The 17,500-nt window shown below is 36.2% G+C and overlaps 1 protein-coding gene across 7 annotated transcripts in view; it reads left to right on the top strand.

Annotated features, from left to right (window-relative positions):
* Positions 1-17,500, top strand: part of LOC135222767 (unc-112-related protein-like) — a 466,776-nt gene that overhangs the window by 292,626 nt on the left and 156,650 nt on the right. For all 7 annotated transcript variants that reach the window (XM_064261019.1, XM_064261018.1, XM_064261022.1 and 4 more), the window contains 2 exons: positions 7,884-8,065; positions 10,544-10,754. In XM_064261019.1, coding sequence (XP_064117089.1) covers positions 7,884-8,065; positions 10,544-10,754 — 393 coding nt within the window. The remainder of the gene's footprint in view (positions 1-7,883; positions 8,066-10,543; positions 10,755-17,500) is intronic.

The raw sequence follows: 17,500 nt of genomic DNA on the forward strand, positions 1-17,500 counted from the left end.
GTTATTATTATTATTATTATTATTTTTTTTTTTGCTCTATCACAGTCCTCCAATTCGACTGGGTGGTATTTATAGTGTGGGGTTCCGGGTTGCATCCTGCCTCCTTAGGAGTCCATCACTTTTCTTACTATGTGTGCCGTTTCTAGGATCACACTCTTCTGCATGAGTCCTGGAGCTACTTCAGCCTCTAGTTTTTCTAGTTCCTTTTCAGGATCTTGGGATCGTGCCTAGTGCTCCTATGATTATGGGTACGATTTCCACTGGCATATCCATATCCTTCTTATTTCTATTTTCAGATCTTGATACTTATCCATTTTTTCCCTCTCTTTCTCTTCAACTCTGGTGTCCCATGGTATTGCGACATCAATGAGTGATACTTTCTTCTTAACTTTGTCAATCAACGTCACGTCTGGTCTGTTTGCACGTATCACCCTATCCGTTCTGATACCATAGTCCCAGAGGATCTTTGCCTGATCGTTTTCTATCACTCCTTCAGGTTGGTGCTCGTACCACTTATTACTGCAAGGTAGCTGATGTTTCTTGCACAGGCTCCAGTGGAGGGCTTTTGCCACTGAATCATGCCTCTTTTTGGTACTGGTTCTGTGCAAGTGCCGGGCATTCACTTGCTATGTGGTTTATGGTTTCATTTTCGTATTGCACTTCCTACATATGGGAGAGATGTTATTTCCGTCTATAGTTACTTTGAAACATATCTGGTTCTTAGGGCCTGATCTTGTGCCGCTGTTATCATTCCTTCGTTTCCTTCTTTAGCTCTCCCCTCTGTAGCCATTGCCAATTGTCATCGCTGGCTAGTTCTTTAGTCTGTCTCATGTATTGACCGTGCATTGGTTTGTTGTGCCAGTCCTCTGTTCTTTCTGTCTTTCTCCTGTCTCTGTATATTTCTGGGTCTTCGTCTGCTTTTATTAGTCCTTTCTTCCATGCACTCTTTAGCCACTCGTCTTCACTGGTTTTCAGATATTGCCCCAGTGCTCTGTTTTCGATGTTGACGCAGTCCTCTATACTTAGAGTCTCTCCCTCCTTCCTTTCGTGTTATGTATAGTCTGTCCGTATTTGCTCTTGGGTGTAGTGCTTTGTGTATTGTCATTTGTTTTCTGGTTTTCTGATCTATGCTGCGGAGTTTCCTGCCTTCGTTCCAATTCGGACTGATTCCTGCCGCTGTATCTGATTACTGGCACTGCCCATGTGTTTATGGCTTTTATCATATTTCCGGCGTTGAGTTTTGACTTGAGTATCGCCTTGAGTCTCTGCGTATATTCTTCCTCCTGATCGTGTCCTTCATCTCTTGGTGTTTTATATCTCCTCCTTCCATTATTCCCAGGTATTTGTAGCCTGTCTCATTATATTGTTTGTTTTATGTTGCTCCCATCTGGTAGCTTTAATCCCTTCAGTTCTCGGTTGACTTTGCCTTTTTGTATGTTGACTAAGGCCGCATGTTTGTCCCTATTCCAAACTCCATCCTGATGTCCCCAGATACAATCCTTACAGTCTGGATTAGGGTATCTATTTCCTTGATGCTCTTACCATACAGCTTGATGTCGTCCATGAACATCAGATGGTTGATTTTGTTGCCTCTTTTCTTGAGTTGGTACCCGGCATCCATCTTCTGTAGTACTTTTGTCATGGGAATCATGGCTACTACGAAGAGTAGTGGGGACAGTGAGTTGCCCTGGAAGATCCCTCTTCTGATATTAGCCTCTGCTAGTATTATTCCAGAGCTTGTAAGTATTGTATTCAGTTGCGCATTGTATTTTTGTTTTTGAGGAAGCTGATGGTATTTTCCTCTGCCCCATATATTTTCAGGCATTCTATTAGCCATGTGTGTGGTATCATGTCGAAGGCTTTCTTATAGTCTATCCATGCCATGCTTAGGTTGGTTTTCCTTCTCCTACTGTTCTTCATTACCATTTTGTCTATCAGGAGCTGGTCTTTTGTGCCCCTACATTCCTTCCTTCTGCAGCCTTTCTGTTGTGGGGGATGGTGTTTGTCTCCTCTAGGTAGTTGTAATAGCCTTTCACTGATGATACCTGTTAGTAACTTCCACATTATTGGTAGGCAGGTGATAGGCCTGTAGTTACTGGCTATATTTCCCTTACTCTTGTCTTTTTGTACTAAGGATGTTCTTCCTGTGGTCATCCATTTGGGTGCTTGGTGATTTGAGATACAATGTTACTTCTGCTATTCGTGGGTGTAGGGCCTTGAAGTTTTTGAGCCAGTATCCATGGACTTCATCGGGACCTGGGGCTTTCCAGTTTGGCATTTTCTTTAGTTGGGGTGTCTGGACTGTGTCTGTCGTGATGTCTGTGAATCTTTGTTTTATTCTCCCTGTTTCTTCTTCCTTGACTTCCTGGAGCCATGTTGCATGTTTGTTGTGTGATACCGGATTGCTCCATATGTTTTCCCAGAGTCTCTTACTTGGTTCGGCTTCAGGAATTTCTGGGTGGTTGTCTTCCCCTCTTAGTGGCTGTATAGTCTTTTCTGGTTGTTCCGAATAGTTTGTTCGTTGTTCTATCCTTATTCCTGTTCATGTACCATTGGATCTTGTGTGCTTTGGCCTTAAGCCTCTGTTTTAACATCTTCTATTGTTGTGTTTAGTCCCCTCTCTTGTACTTTGTATTTCTCGTTGAGTACTCCCTTGTTTTCTTGCTTCGTTAGCCTTTTTTCTGCCATCTCTTTCAGTTTACTCAAGTCAGATCTCATCACCATGATTTGCTTTTCCAGGCGCCTTTTCCAAGGAGGTTGCTGTTTTGGTTCCTGTTGGGTTGGTTGTGACGGTGGTGTTGGAGTTCGAATCCCCATCAGTTCTGCTACTAATCTTGCTCCTGCATATGTCAAGGTTATTTGTTTCTGTGATACTGGTGGTGGTGTATTAGGCCCATTTATTTCATTGACCTCACTTGTTTTTCTCCCTTAATTTGTTGGTGTTGTAGGCTTTCATGGAGGGGATCTTTGTTCTCTCTGTATCTGGCTCCATCCATTGTCTAATCTTTTCTACCCATTCCAAATCCTCTCTGTTACTTCGTCGGTGTTTCTTCGTGTGTCGTTGTTTGATACCTCATCCTCCCTGTCGTCTTCTGTGGCATCGTCTCTCAGTTCGTCTTCGTGTAATTCGTTGTCGTGTGACATTTCCCTTTCCAGTTCTTCTCTTTCTGTTGGGGAGAGCCAGTTCTTTTTCTTTATGTTCCTTACTCGGTCTGCCAGCCTCTGCTCTGTTTGGGGGGTGTTTATTCCTCTCATTCCAGATGTTGACCAATCTTCTTCTATATCCTCTCTTCCGTCGGGTTTGCTTCTGATGTACATCTCCATATTTCCTTATTTTTTCTTCTCTTGTCCATTTCTTTTCCTTTTTGCCTCTGTAGCTCCACCAATCTCAGGCTGTTGATTACTGTCGTTGTGGTGATCAGTTGCTGGATGACGACCTCCAAGTACCTGACCGTCTTCCCCTACAATTGGTTTGAATACCTGGTTGCCGGACGAGGCTCCTCTGTTGCCAGAGGTTCCATTTACGTCGTTATCGTTTATTCCTTCATTTCTTTCCATCATTGCTTGTGAGTTTTGCTATTTAACCCATAGCTGGACCCTACCCCATCAGGGATAGGTACTCATTTACAGCTGAGTAGACTTAGGAAATTATGGTAAAGATCCTTTCCCAAGGAATCAACCGCCGAGGAGAGCGGTCACCCATCCAACGACTGACCAGCCCCAATGTTGCTTAACTTGACTTAAGTCTATTGACGACCTAACCCACTCCTCCACGGCGCCACACATTATTATTATTATTATTATTATTATTATTATTATATTATTATTATTATTATTATTTGAAAGTATTAAAAACAAATAGTACAAGTACATAAAAGAAAAAATCTCGAGTCTCAGTAAATGAGAGAGAGGAGAGAGAGATGAAGAGAGAGAGAGAGGAGATGAGAGAGAGAAGAGAGAAGAGAGAGAGAGCGAGGGGGGGGGGGAAAATGTCAGGACCACTGATTGCAACACTGCAGCTCTCCCCCCAGCTCTTCCCCCTTTTGGCTGTCACAGAACATGATATATATCTGACAGTTTTAGTACCTGGAAAGGTTACAGAGAAGACTGGGATTTCCTTAGAAGACTGGGATTTTCCTTCATTCTTGGGATAAGTTTTTTTAAATATAAGCTAAAATCTTACTAATTCACTATGGTATTTTCTTTAATGAATTGATATTATTGCTGTATAAATATAATATTTGAAAATAGTAAAATCATTTATTATCATACTAAAAAACATACATCTTTGTAGTATAGAGAGAGAGAGAGAGATAGAGAGAGAGAGAGAGAGAGAGAGAGAAAAATTATAGTGATTATTTTCGAGAGAGAGAGAGAGAGAGAGAGAGAGAGAGAGAGAGAGAGAGAGAGAGAGAGAGAGACTGTGCTAAACTATAAAGGATTCTTATCTTATCATAATATGTGTTTTTTAAAAGCGTCGTAAACTCGGAGCGTCGGAAGCGTCAGCGGTCGTAACCTCGGAATAAGGCGTCGTAACCCAGGGCGGATTTTTCAATGAATATTTAGAAAAAAGCGTCATAACCCTCGGAACGTCGTAAGCCTGACCCGTCGTAACCCGGGGACCGCCTGTATATATATATGTTATATATATATATATATATATATATATATATATATATATCTATATATTATATATATAGATATAGATATATTTTTTTGGTAGAATAACTCAGAATCTCAAAATGAAGAGAAATCATCCCAGTGGATGTCAGCAAAGAAAACTGAAGAATAAAAAGAGTAGGAGTCTCGGGAAATATTAGGATCAATATAGAAATATATTAATTTGCCATCCACGTCAAGTTCAAGTACCACTGGGGATGTATGTGAAAAACAGAAATCACAGACAAGGAATGAGGTGGCAGGAATTTCTGAAGTTGCAGGCAACAGATGACATATCTTCAGTAGAATCTGAATACTCGAGTGACAATGACAACATACAGGGATCACCCTCAGAGCCTGCAAGTGAGCAATGGAAGAGGAAATCTTCAAGGAAATTGTCACACATGAACAAGAGAAATCAAAAGATGAAGTGAAAGGAAGTGAAATCTTTGATTTGGCATACTCTAATGTAGGAGCTTGGACAATTCCTTTACCTAAATATTTCATAGTTGATATCATAAAAGCAGGTAAGTGAACCTTTCCAACACAAGGATGGACCATTTCGCTTAGTGAAAAGACCGGGAGAAAAATTGAAATGAGAAACCCGGCAACTAACTACTACATGGTTTTATAAAGTTCTGCTCAATGGAGAGAAAGTTTTAAGAACATGGATGGTATATTCCTCTTCAGAGGAGAGTTTATTTGCTTTTGCTACAAACTGTCTGCTCATAATGATAAAAAGATGGGTGTATCAACCTTTGTAACTGGGTTCAAAACATGGTGGAAACTGAACCCTAAAGTCTGATCATGAATCATCCAAGGAGCATCTCACATGCTTAGAGAAGTGGAAAACCTTAGTAGCAGGAATAAAACATGGAAAAACTGTTGATCATAGCCATCAAACTGCAATGGACAAAGAGAGGAAGAAATGGAGGGACATACTTCCCCAACTTTTGGATGTAACACTGTTTCTAGCCTGACAGAATCTTCCATTCCATGGCCATATCAGTAAACAAAGGAAATTTTCTTGAACTGTTGTAGTTGCTATCAAATTATGACTTGAGTTTTGAAGGACAATTTTTTAGAGCTTAAGCATGCAATTCCTCCTCATAGTGGAAGGCGAATGAGCTCTTATTTATCACCAAGTATACAAAATGAATTCATCTCCTTTCTGGCAAATCAGGTTAAGGAAAAAGTCTTGGCTGATGTAAAAAAAAAAAACCAAGTATTATGGAATTCTTTTTGACAGTGCACCTGATATCTCCCATATTGATCAGATGTCTAAAGTTATTTAGGTATGTTCATATTTAAGGTGAATCTGTTGAAGTGAGAGAGTCCTTTTTGGGGTTCATTCTTGTTGCCGGAAAAACTGCAAACGATCTTACAAAGGATATACTAAGTAGTTTAGAGGATGATGGACTAGACATTACAAAGGATATGATAATGCTGCAGCTATGGCTGATATTCATGGTGGAGTGCAGAAAAAAATAAAAGAATTAAATCCAAAGGCTTTGTTTGTGCCATGTGCTAATCAGTCTTCAAACCTTTGTGGAGTGCACTCTTTTGGAATTAATTCAACATGTGTCACATTCTTTGGAACAGTAGAGAGACTTTATTGTTTCTTTGCACTTTCAACACACAGATGGGAAGTAATGAAAGAAAATATGGACCTGACCATTAAAAAACTTTCTCAGACTAGATGGAGTGCACTCAAGAAACAATTTGAAAAGCTGATTACAGCCTTGGAAACATTGACAGACCAAAAAGAAAATGTAGATACAAGAGGATCACCTGAAAGTTCTAAAAGCAGTGTGTGATTTTTAATTTTTTGTAATTTATCTCATTTTGGTGTGATATATTGGAAGAAGTGGATCTCACGCAAGAATATTTGCAGACGGAATAAGCTTGGAGAAATGCTGTGTAAAGATCAAAGGTTTGAAATTATTCCTTAGAAGTCAGCACAATGAAATTGTAGAGAAAGCAATTGTATATGTAAGTCAGCTATGTGAAGAAATGGGGATATCCATGGAAAGACGAGGAAGAATAAAGAAAAGAATGCCTGGAGAGCTTGCTAGGGATAGTGGACTGACATTGCAAGAGGAAATGAGGAGATCAATGCTTGAATGTATTGATAAGTTTAGTCAAGAACTGAATGTTCGATCAGAGGCCATGGATAATGTGCTGTCAACATTTGCAGCCATTCAGCCACACACCTTGCTCTCTGTAAATAAAGAACAACTTCAGGAAAGCATCTCAAGCATGTCTAAGATTTTTAATGAAATTCCAGAAGAGGAGGTCAAAGTGGAAATTATGCGAGTCAGAAGACACCCGGAGGTCACTACTGAAGAAGCAAACACTTGGATGAGCTTACAGTTTCTCAAGTTCATCATCCAATGAGGCTTTGGAGAATCTTTGTCAAATTTATCTCTGTGCATGGGACTTTTTAACAATTTGTGTATCGGTAGCATCATGCGAAAGAAGTTTCTTTAAGCTAAAGCTTATAAAGAATTATCTTTAATCAACAATGATTCAAGCAAGATTGAACGGTTTTGCTATAATTTCTATAGAAAATGAATATGTAAAGAATATTAATTTTGATGATGTAATCGACAAGTTTGGTGCTGCTAAGGCATGTAGAATGAGAGTGTAAAATTTGTCTTATTTAGTAAATCAGAAGGAGAATATTTAGCTTCATTTAAAGATGCTTTCTTTTACATTGATATCTTCTCTGTTGCAAAACAAAATTTGTTTTAGTTATAATTATGGTTTTATCTAGCCTACAATATGCATGTATTACAAGTGGCTAAGAGTGAAATGTCAATGTACTATTATTGTTTAAGTATTACAAGATATCAACCAAAAAAAAACTATATATTCATTCCTTATCAAAATTCTCAAGTTGTTGGGCTGGTGTGGGGAGGGGGGTTGCAAAGGAATATTAGCCTGGAATAACCCACCCCGGGTGCCAAATACTCTAGGAACGCCTCTGGTTGTAGGGGGACCATGAGAGTGTAACTCCTTTGAGAACTCACAGCGGCTGCTGAAAATAGTTTTTTCCTATGTTAAAACCTATTTTATTTCCCTAGTTTATTAAGTTTCACTGAGCCTACCTGACTTGTTTTATTTTTGTATTTTTGACCTTTAAAGTCTCATTGTAAAAGACTTGTTTAAAGATGAGCACATTATGAATAAAAGTAAAGCTATAGCATTTCTCGTTTACTCAGGGTGGGACATGGCGTTTCAACAGCAATGGTGTTGGCAGTCTCAACAGCACTATGGATAGTATTGATGGTGTAGATGACATAAACACATCCTTAGCAAACTCTCCCTTACATCCCTCAGAAGAAGCTCGCAACAAACTGGTGAGGCCGAAGTCTCTTCTGGAGAGAGCACGAATGAATGTCTCGTAAGTGAAGTATCCACTTGTTTCAAGTCAGATTTACTTGAATATGGAGGTGTTAATATATTCACAAGTGTAATTGTTATTAACCCTTAAACGCCTAAGCGGTATATTAAAAATCGTCTCCCGTATGCCTGGGGGGTCTCAGAGTGAGCGCGGAAGCGGAAAAAATATTTTTTAAAAAAATCACAGCGTGCTTAGTTTTCAAGATTAAGAGTTCATTTGTGGCTCCTTCTTTTTTCATTGCCTGAAGTTTAGTATACAACCATCAGAAATGAAAAAATTATCATTATCATATATAAATAATGCGATATATGATAGCGCGAAAACAAAATTTCATATATAATTGTATACAAATTGTGCTGTGAGCAAAACGGTTAAAGCTAACGAGTTAATTTTTGTTTCATTGTATTGTACACTAAATTGTGATCATTTTGGTATATAACACATTGTAAAACAATCAAAGCAACACAGAGAAATTATTATCACAAAATGATGCATGAATTCGTAACGTGCTGACGTAAAAAAATATTTTTTTTCTCAATAATTCACCATAAATCTAAATATTGTTCTAGAGACTTCCAATTTGTTTCAAAATAAAGATAAATGATATAATATTACTATACTGTAAGAGGTTTAGCTTACAAATGCAGTTTTCGACCATTTCGGACTAGTTAAAGTTGACCGAATGTCGAATTTTTTATATATATATTGTTTTATATGCAAATATTTCAAAAATGAGAAAAGCTACAACCTTCAATTATTTTTTGTTGTATTCCACATGAAATTGTGCACATTTTCATATATAAAACTCTATGAAACGCCTAATATGAAATGGAGCAAATGTTCCGAGAATGCGACGTACGCATTTCGGAGATTTGCAGCGGAGAATCGGCGCGCGGAGGGAAGGAAAGTTTTTTTTTTAAATTCACCTTAAATCTTAATATTGGGTGCAAGAAGACTTTTGAAAATTTTGTTTTCAAAATGAGATAAATGACTGAATATTACTAGACTGTAAGATTTTTAGCTTACAATTGCCGTTTTTATTTTTCGACCATTTCGGTAGAGTCAAATTTGACCGAACCAAACGTGGTTTTTTTTTTTTTTTATCGTGATTTATATGCAAATATTTCGAAAATGAGAAAAGCTACAACCTTCAATTATTTTTAGTTGTATTCTACATGAAATTGCGCACATTTTCATATATAAAACTTTATGTAACGGCTAATTGAAAATGGTGCAAACATTACGACAATCGCGCGATTGATTTTTTCGGAAGAGTTACCGTGCGTACGTAAGGAAAATGTTTTTTTTTTTTTCATAAATTCACCATAAATTGAAATATTATGCTAGAGACTCCCAATTTATTGCAAAATGAAGGTAAATGATTGAATATTACTAGAATATAAGAGTTTTAGCTTACAATTGGTTTTTTCGACCATTTCGGTAGAGTCAAAGTTGACTGAAGGGTGAAATTTTTGCACATCGTTATTTATATGAAAATATTTCAAAACTGATAAAAGCTACAACCATGGGTTGCTTTTAGTTGTATTGTGCATGAAATTGCACACATTTCCATATATAAAACTTTATGTAATGGCTAATTAAAAATGGTGCAAACATTACGACAATCGCATGTATGATTTTTTCAGAAGAGTTACCGCGCGGACGTAAGAAAAAAGTTTTTTTTCATAAATTCACCATAAATCGAAATATTGTGCTAGAGACTTCCAATATATTGCAAAATGAAGGTAAATGATTGAATATTACTAGAATATAAGAGTTTTAGCTTACAATTGCGTTTTTCGACCATTTCGGTAGAGTCAAATTTGACCGAAGGTTGAAATTTTTGCACTTATCGTTATTTATTTGAAAATATTTCAAAAGTGATAAAAGTTACAATCATGAATATTTTTTGTTGTATTCTACATGAAATTGAGCACATTTTCATATATAATACTCCATGTAACAGCTAATTAAAAATGGTGCAAAAATTATGTCAAAGTGATGAAATAATTTCCGAGGTGTGTCACTGATACTTTTTAGTGCGATAAGAAAGAAATTCGCGCTTGCGCGCCTGCGTAACGATTATAAACAAAACAACACCTTGATCCGTGAACTCCCAGCATCCCCCAAGGCGCGTGATTCAAAAGTTTTTGACTGGTAGGCCTATAATTATTTTTCCGCAAATTTTTAAAAAAACTTTTCTATGTCGACGTAAATTACGTCCAGTCGGCACCCGACAGACAATTTATCTCGACGTAAAATACATCCAATAGGCGTTTAAGGGTTAAGCAAGAAATATGAGGAACTATTCAGTGTCATTAATAAATCTAGTTTTAGTGTTAATGTTATCTTTTTAGTCACTACAAAATTAAAATACCTCATGATCATTGAATTGTAACTTTCATGTAGATTTGTTCTCACCTGTTACATTGCTGCAATCCTTGCTAAAATTGTTCTACTTTTATCTTTCATATGCAGATGGTTAGACTCTTCACTGTCCATAATGGAGCAAGGTGTGCGGGAATTTGATGTCTTATTGTTACGGTTTAAGTTTTACTCCTTTTATGACTTGAACCCAAAATATGATGCTGCTCGTATCAACCTTATCTTTGAGCAAGCCAAGTGGGCTATCATGAATGAAGAGATTGATTGCACAGAAGAAGAAATGCTCATGTTTGCTGCCTTGCAGGTATTGAATAACTTGTGTATTAATATTTTTGTCAGTTTTAATGAGTATTGTTATTAGTATACAGGTACTCTCATACTTGCGATGGGGTTAGGTTCCAAAAAACTCATCGTTTGTTGGAAAAATCTTATCTCGAATATAGCCTATCCTACACTAGGGTAATCAGTACCATCTTTACATATAAGGGTAGCCTAGCCTATACTACACAGTATACTTTATAGTAATTATTCATTTCAGTTAATTCTCTAGGTTCAATGCAGATTTGCTTATATTAACTCGGTACAATGAGAAATGGAATAACACTAACAAGCGTTAGCCTAGTGTATACTATGGTACATAATATATAAATGAAACAGTATATGTAGTAATTATTAATATAAGCTAATTCTGGAGGTTTAATGCATTTGGCTATGATAATTCAGTGAAAAAAATTCTGGAGGTTTAATGCCTTCTGACTATGGTAATTCTGACATTGCCATGATTGAACGATGTTAGGCTGCTGATGGCTACACATAATGATAAAATGTAAACGTAATAAATTTGCATCTTTTCCATGAATCTTTTAAAAAGTTATACATTACTTCACTGTAACCAATAATATTGTATGTATTCTCATTATTGTATTATAAAATGCTGACATAGTAGTCAATGTTTTGGTGTGGAAATCAGCTGATGGCGATTACAAGTTTACTTCGCCATATTTAACTTAATTCTGAACTAATTTTCTTGCTTCTAGTTCATAAACGAATATCCAGATACTTAACTTATATGAGACAAGGTAATTTTTTGTTATATGATGTGTTTTTAAGTCAAAATATGACCTGAATACATATTGTGATTGTGAACCAAATTATTTTTTCGTTAACAGATTGCATTGGCGGCATGTTAGTGAGAAAATAACGTTATTTTGTTTGTTATTTTCCCTTGATTTCATCGTAATACGAGCTTTATGTTATTTATTTTTTTGTGAAAAGAACAGTAAAATGTGTTCTTGCAAGCCCAGTAGTTTTGATTAAAATTATTTTCTCACAATTTTTTCTCCAGTTGTGTTTGATGTCATAAGTTTACAGGAGTTTTATCCTTGTTGCCGATGCACGATAATAGTCATTAGCAGCTTGAACAGTTTTCTTAGCTTCAGGTACAACTTGTTGATCTTTGATCAATAGCAAATAAAGTTTTTACATAAAGATATCTCAGTCCTATTCTACATAACGTCATTTATAACATAACTACGGCAATTGTTAACTATTGTACGATGATGTTATCCAGTTATGTTGTACTTGGCAAAATAAAGTTGTTTCACGTTTGGTTGTTCATGGCTGTATACATTTACGCATTGAGTATAACGTTAAAACAATTCTTTCATAATTTTCTTTTGCTGTTTTTGAACTTATTTAACTAGAAGATGGGATAAAGTAAGGCTATTGTAATTTGGTCTCTCTCTCTGATTGTTCGCTGCTGCCTGCACCCGTTGCAAGAAAAATTTTAAAATATTTTCAAAATGTCATCTCAGTATTATTTGCTAACCCCTTTGTAAAATCGGATTATTGTAAGACGAATTATTGTAACTTGAACACTACTTGTATAGTAATCCTTCAGTTATCCATATTTATAGAGCCAAGGGTCTTTTGGATAATGGAGAAATCCGACTAATGGCTAATAAAAAATCTAGAGTTGTTGAAGGGCAACTCTGTACCCTTCCTCACCTAACCTTTTCAGTACCACAAACAGTAGAGACCCAGTCATCGACTGTACTAGAACTCAAAATAATCAGATTTCAACGCGAATTCTTGATTAACTTTTGCACCAGAGCTCAAACAAAAAACCGGAATCCGACCCAATGAATCATATGATTTTTGTAAACAAAAGTGGTTTGGTCAGTCACTGCTAGTTGGTGTTGTTTAAAGCCTGCTCCTGCTGCTATTGTTTTGAGGAAGTAGTACATGCTAGCACAGGTATTTCCTTAGTTTTTGTGGCTTTCTATAGTGTACTATTTTGATTCAATCATTGGTCCCAAGACAGCCATTGCAGACAAGCAGAAGAGGAAACAGTAAGAACCACAATTGAAATTAAAAAGAATATTGAGAATTATTATGAAAGTGGCATTCATGTGACAACCTTAAAATCCTGCCAAGATTTTTAATGGTAGGTTAACTCTTGAAGTGTGATAGTTGTGTCAATATATATATATATATATATATATATATATATATATATATATATATATATATATATATATATATATATATATATATCTATATATATATATATATATATATATATATATATATATCTATATATGTATATATATATCTATATATATATATAGTATATATATATATATATATATATATTATATATATATATATATGTATATATATATATATGTATATATCTCTCTCTATATATATGTATATATATATATATATATATATATATATATATATATATATAGGATATATAGATATATATATATATATATATATATATATATATATATATATATATATATTACATGGGGAAACCTACCATGTATTTCATACGGTAAGCGTGGACACGAAACGGAAGGCAGACCCCCACACACAGGCTCTCTCTCTCTCTCTCTCCCGGCAATCACCCCACATCTCTCTCTCTCTCTCCACCTCTCTCTCTCCATTCTAACAGGTAATGAAAAATGAGAGAGTTGCATCATAACATAACGTTTATTTACAAGAATAAATCAATTAACTAAGTAATCCAGTCTTACAGACTAACTTAAAACAACTCATTGTCAAGTCACCCAAAAGGTCACACCTTTCCCTGGGAACTCTGTAGTTCCCCCACCCCCGAAATCCACCGAACCATCTGCCAAAGATACAACAACACCATTCTGGTAAGTACACACACAAGTTTAAAGACAAAGTTAATAAAATGGAACATCTTACAAGATATCAACAAGCCACCCCTTTGGCTAAAGTAAAGGTAACACGTTACCCATTCCCAAACCGGGGCACTAAAACACTTTGTCAAAAAACTCCCCCGGCGAATGCCCACGTGGCATCTTTGCCTATGACTCGAAGCCCTCTGTCAAAATCCCTCTCATAGGCCTTGGGTATGAACGCTTTTAACAGAAAGAGGCGCACACGCACAATACGAACACACAGTTTCGCTAGCACCTCGCGGTTCTAGCTGCATCTAGTTTTCTCAAAGGCACTTTGGGAAGAGTTCATAAACTGTCGTACATTGACTCGACAACTAAGCATTTTTTATCTCACGCCATCCCCTAGAAACTCATTCATCACTACTCTCAGGTCGTTATCTCTGCACTGTCCTCCACATTCCACAGGTTACAGAGAATGCACGAACAATATATATTTTAATCAAAACCCTATGTCTTACAGATTGCTCGGCCTCGCACCTATATGCTAGCTCCCCCCCCGCCTAGCAAAATTGCTTATACAATATAAAACATTGGCCGCTTCAAAATAAAATAAGAAAAACTGCACGTCTCTGGCATTATAAAATAAAGTCTTATCACGCTTTAATCTCCCAATAACACAAAACGCATTTTCTCTCATATTTTTCTGCATTTGGATTCTTGAATATCCCTCTTCGCTTGTCTGCAAGTAGCTGAACAGACAGTAGACTGTAGCAACTGTAGGAACGACGGAATGCCTCCCTCATCGTAGAAGACTCTCACGGCTTCTTGTAGATCCCCAAAAAACACGCTGTAGAATTCTCCTCGATCACATCATCTGGAAATACTTTTGTAATCACCCTGGGGTAAAATACAGCAACCTCTCTTCAAAACGGCTGGTGGACGTCTTGCTGGTGTCGGTGACGACCTTTTTGGGGTCGTTAGTATGTCAGTCAAGTTCTTTGGTCAATCTAAGAAAATTAACCCAAACATACTACCTCTATCAAACAATGATCTCAAAAAAAAGGTCAGAAATACTAACTGAACGTCTCCCAATTAACTCCCTTAAATATGGACTACTAAAATGATAAGTGCATTATCGCAACTCTCTAAGAAAAAGAAACATCAAGTCTCCAATTCAATTCTCCAAACTCGGCACATCAGCACACACACAACTCAGAAATCACAGCAACTCCACGGAATTCTGCACTCACATTTCGAACTCGAATGTGCTCAACAAGAACAAAAAAACAAAAAAAAAAGAAAAAAAAAGAAAAGAATAACGTAACCAACACCCTAGACCCCACCCAAAAATGTTTTTCTCATCAAAGTTCTGACAACCACAAAATACAGTAAAAACTCCAACTTTTACAGCAGAAAACCACCCTTTACTGCTCAATAATTAATCACAATGAGACTTAATGTCAAACTCCCATTTCGTAAACAGCAACCCCAAGAAAAAAATTAAAAAGAAAAACCTACACCTCCCGGTATCAAATCAAATGCACCCGTCCTCCAAAAAAAGAAATGTTATTTAAGCTCAATCATCCCCAAATCATATCTCTCATAGGAAAAGGAAGAAAAAATAATAATAAAAAAAAAGAATAATCACAAGCAGATTTCATTTCCCCAATCACCAAAATACATAATACATGTATAATATGCATAACTCCCTCCCCCCCGCGTTTTTTTTTCCCCAAGAAAATGCTCCATGTAAAGTTATGGAATTTGCCAGAAAGCAAACTCTCATACATGCGCTTTCGTGAAATGCTATAGCCACATTTCCCAGATATTGCAAAAATTCTGATCTATCACCATCAGAGGAAAAGAATCAGCACACGCTCAGCACACGGCTCATCACATCGCTTGTCAGCAGAAAATCACCTGCTGGACCGCATGCTCAAACAACAGCACAAAAATTGTCACCCATTGTCTTAGACACGTTAAGTTTGGAAACTCATGATTCGTCAGAAAAAAAAAGTCTAACTGACACATTTCACAGAATTAACTCCAGGATATGACTAATGTGTTCAAAAAATTTGTCTCGAAGACTTATTCTCTCAACATGACTTTTCCCAAATTATATTTCTCCAAGAATAACACACTTGTGAACATGAAAAATGCACCACACATCTCCAAATGACTTCGTAATACAGTAGTGCCATTCGCCTCTAAATAGACACGAAATCAAAAAAAGAGAACCACAAACAGAAAACTTCTATTGACTCGAAAAAACTCCATAACCACAAAAAAAAGGTCACCCGCCCAAGATTAATTCCAACTCCATTATGAGACATCATATCAATAATAACACCACTAACCGGTCCATAGAAATATTTCCTCCATTTGGTAATAACAACCCCCTATATTATTCTCTTATTTCTCCAATAGCCACATGTCAGTAGAAAGAAAAAGACACCACTCCAGGAATAGAGAATAATCACCTCTATTTCGGCAAATACAAAATATTTACCTCTATTTCCACAATAACTCCATGTGGAACAAACAAGGCTCCAAATAATATATCTCACAAAAAATGTGTACTCAAGGCATCTAACCTCATACTCACAAATATTGCCCCATAATCTCCAAACTATGTGTCTCCATTTGCAAACAAAGATGGCTGCAAAAATAATTGAACTAAACATAGCTCATACCACTATTGGCAAATATCAAAAATGGCCAAAAAATATATATCTCCCATATATTATATCTCAAATATAACTCCAAAATAATATATACTCCAATTATCTCCCCAAATAATATATCTCAATTATAACTCAATTATAACTCAATTCTCCAGAGAATAACTCAATGTATAGTAAAAAAACTTTAAAAAACTCACTCCATTTAGCATAACTGCTAAAAAAAAGGCAAAAACTCGGCAAATAAAACTGTCTAGAAAATTCTAGAAAAAAAATCACCAACGTGCCACAAGTCATTATAACAGAACTCCAAATTCACAGTGTCTAAGCAAAGACTTCCCCATATGCACTACGACATAGCCCATTAGAAAACTTAACCAAGTTTCCTATCTCTCACAAAGTTGTCACAAATACAACTAATGTATTGTGCAAGAAAACTCCCCAATTTCTGAACACAAATATCCAGAGAAAAAATGTAGTGCCATTACGTATGCATTCAAAACATGCAAGAAAATCTCCCATATATTACTCTATAGCATCAATAGCTACAAAACACGAACACGTTCTCTTAAATGACTCTAAGTCATGAACTGAGATAATATTCACACTAACTGGAGAGAAAAAACAAACTTCAAATTCACCCATGGTAAAAAAAAACTTGTGTCAGCGATGGCTAATTTTCCAAAAAAAGGAGAAAAGAAAAATCATCGGCACCATTAACTATCTCCGTAACTCACTAGATGTCAAGCAATTATCTGCTGAACTCATAAAAAAAGAAAAAAAACAAAAAAAAAACTAAAATAATTGTGTTGTTAGTTCTTCCCATAATCACAAAAGATTTCACCTCCCTTGACAGCATTAAAAACACCCACGTATTAGTATATAAAAAAACAGTATCAGAAATATCTTATACACAAAATCACCAAAAAAAAAATTGCTATCATCAAAATCATCAGTATCAGTACAAAAATTATCACCAATGTTAATGCTTGTCCATTCCAAAAATCAGTCAGAAAACACTCAGCAAATTCAGCAAAATTCAGCAAAATTCCACACAAACTCACCAAGATTCAGCCAGACTCATCAAGATTCAGCAAAACTCATCCCCGTGAATCACTGAAATAAATTCTCCAAAGTTACAAAAACTGAACAAATAATTAACACAAGACTTCTCCCATTAATTCATCGTAATAATTATCCCTGAATAA

This window comes from Macrobrachium nipponense, chromosome 8 (assembly GCF_015104395.2).
Source record: "Macrobrachium nipponense isolate FS-2020 chromosome 8, ASM1510439v2, whole genome shotgun sequence".
NCBI lineage: Eukaryota > Metazoa > Arthropoda > Malacostraca > Decapoda > Palaemonidae > Macrobrachium > Macrobrachium nipponense.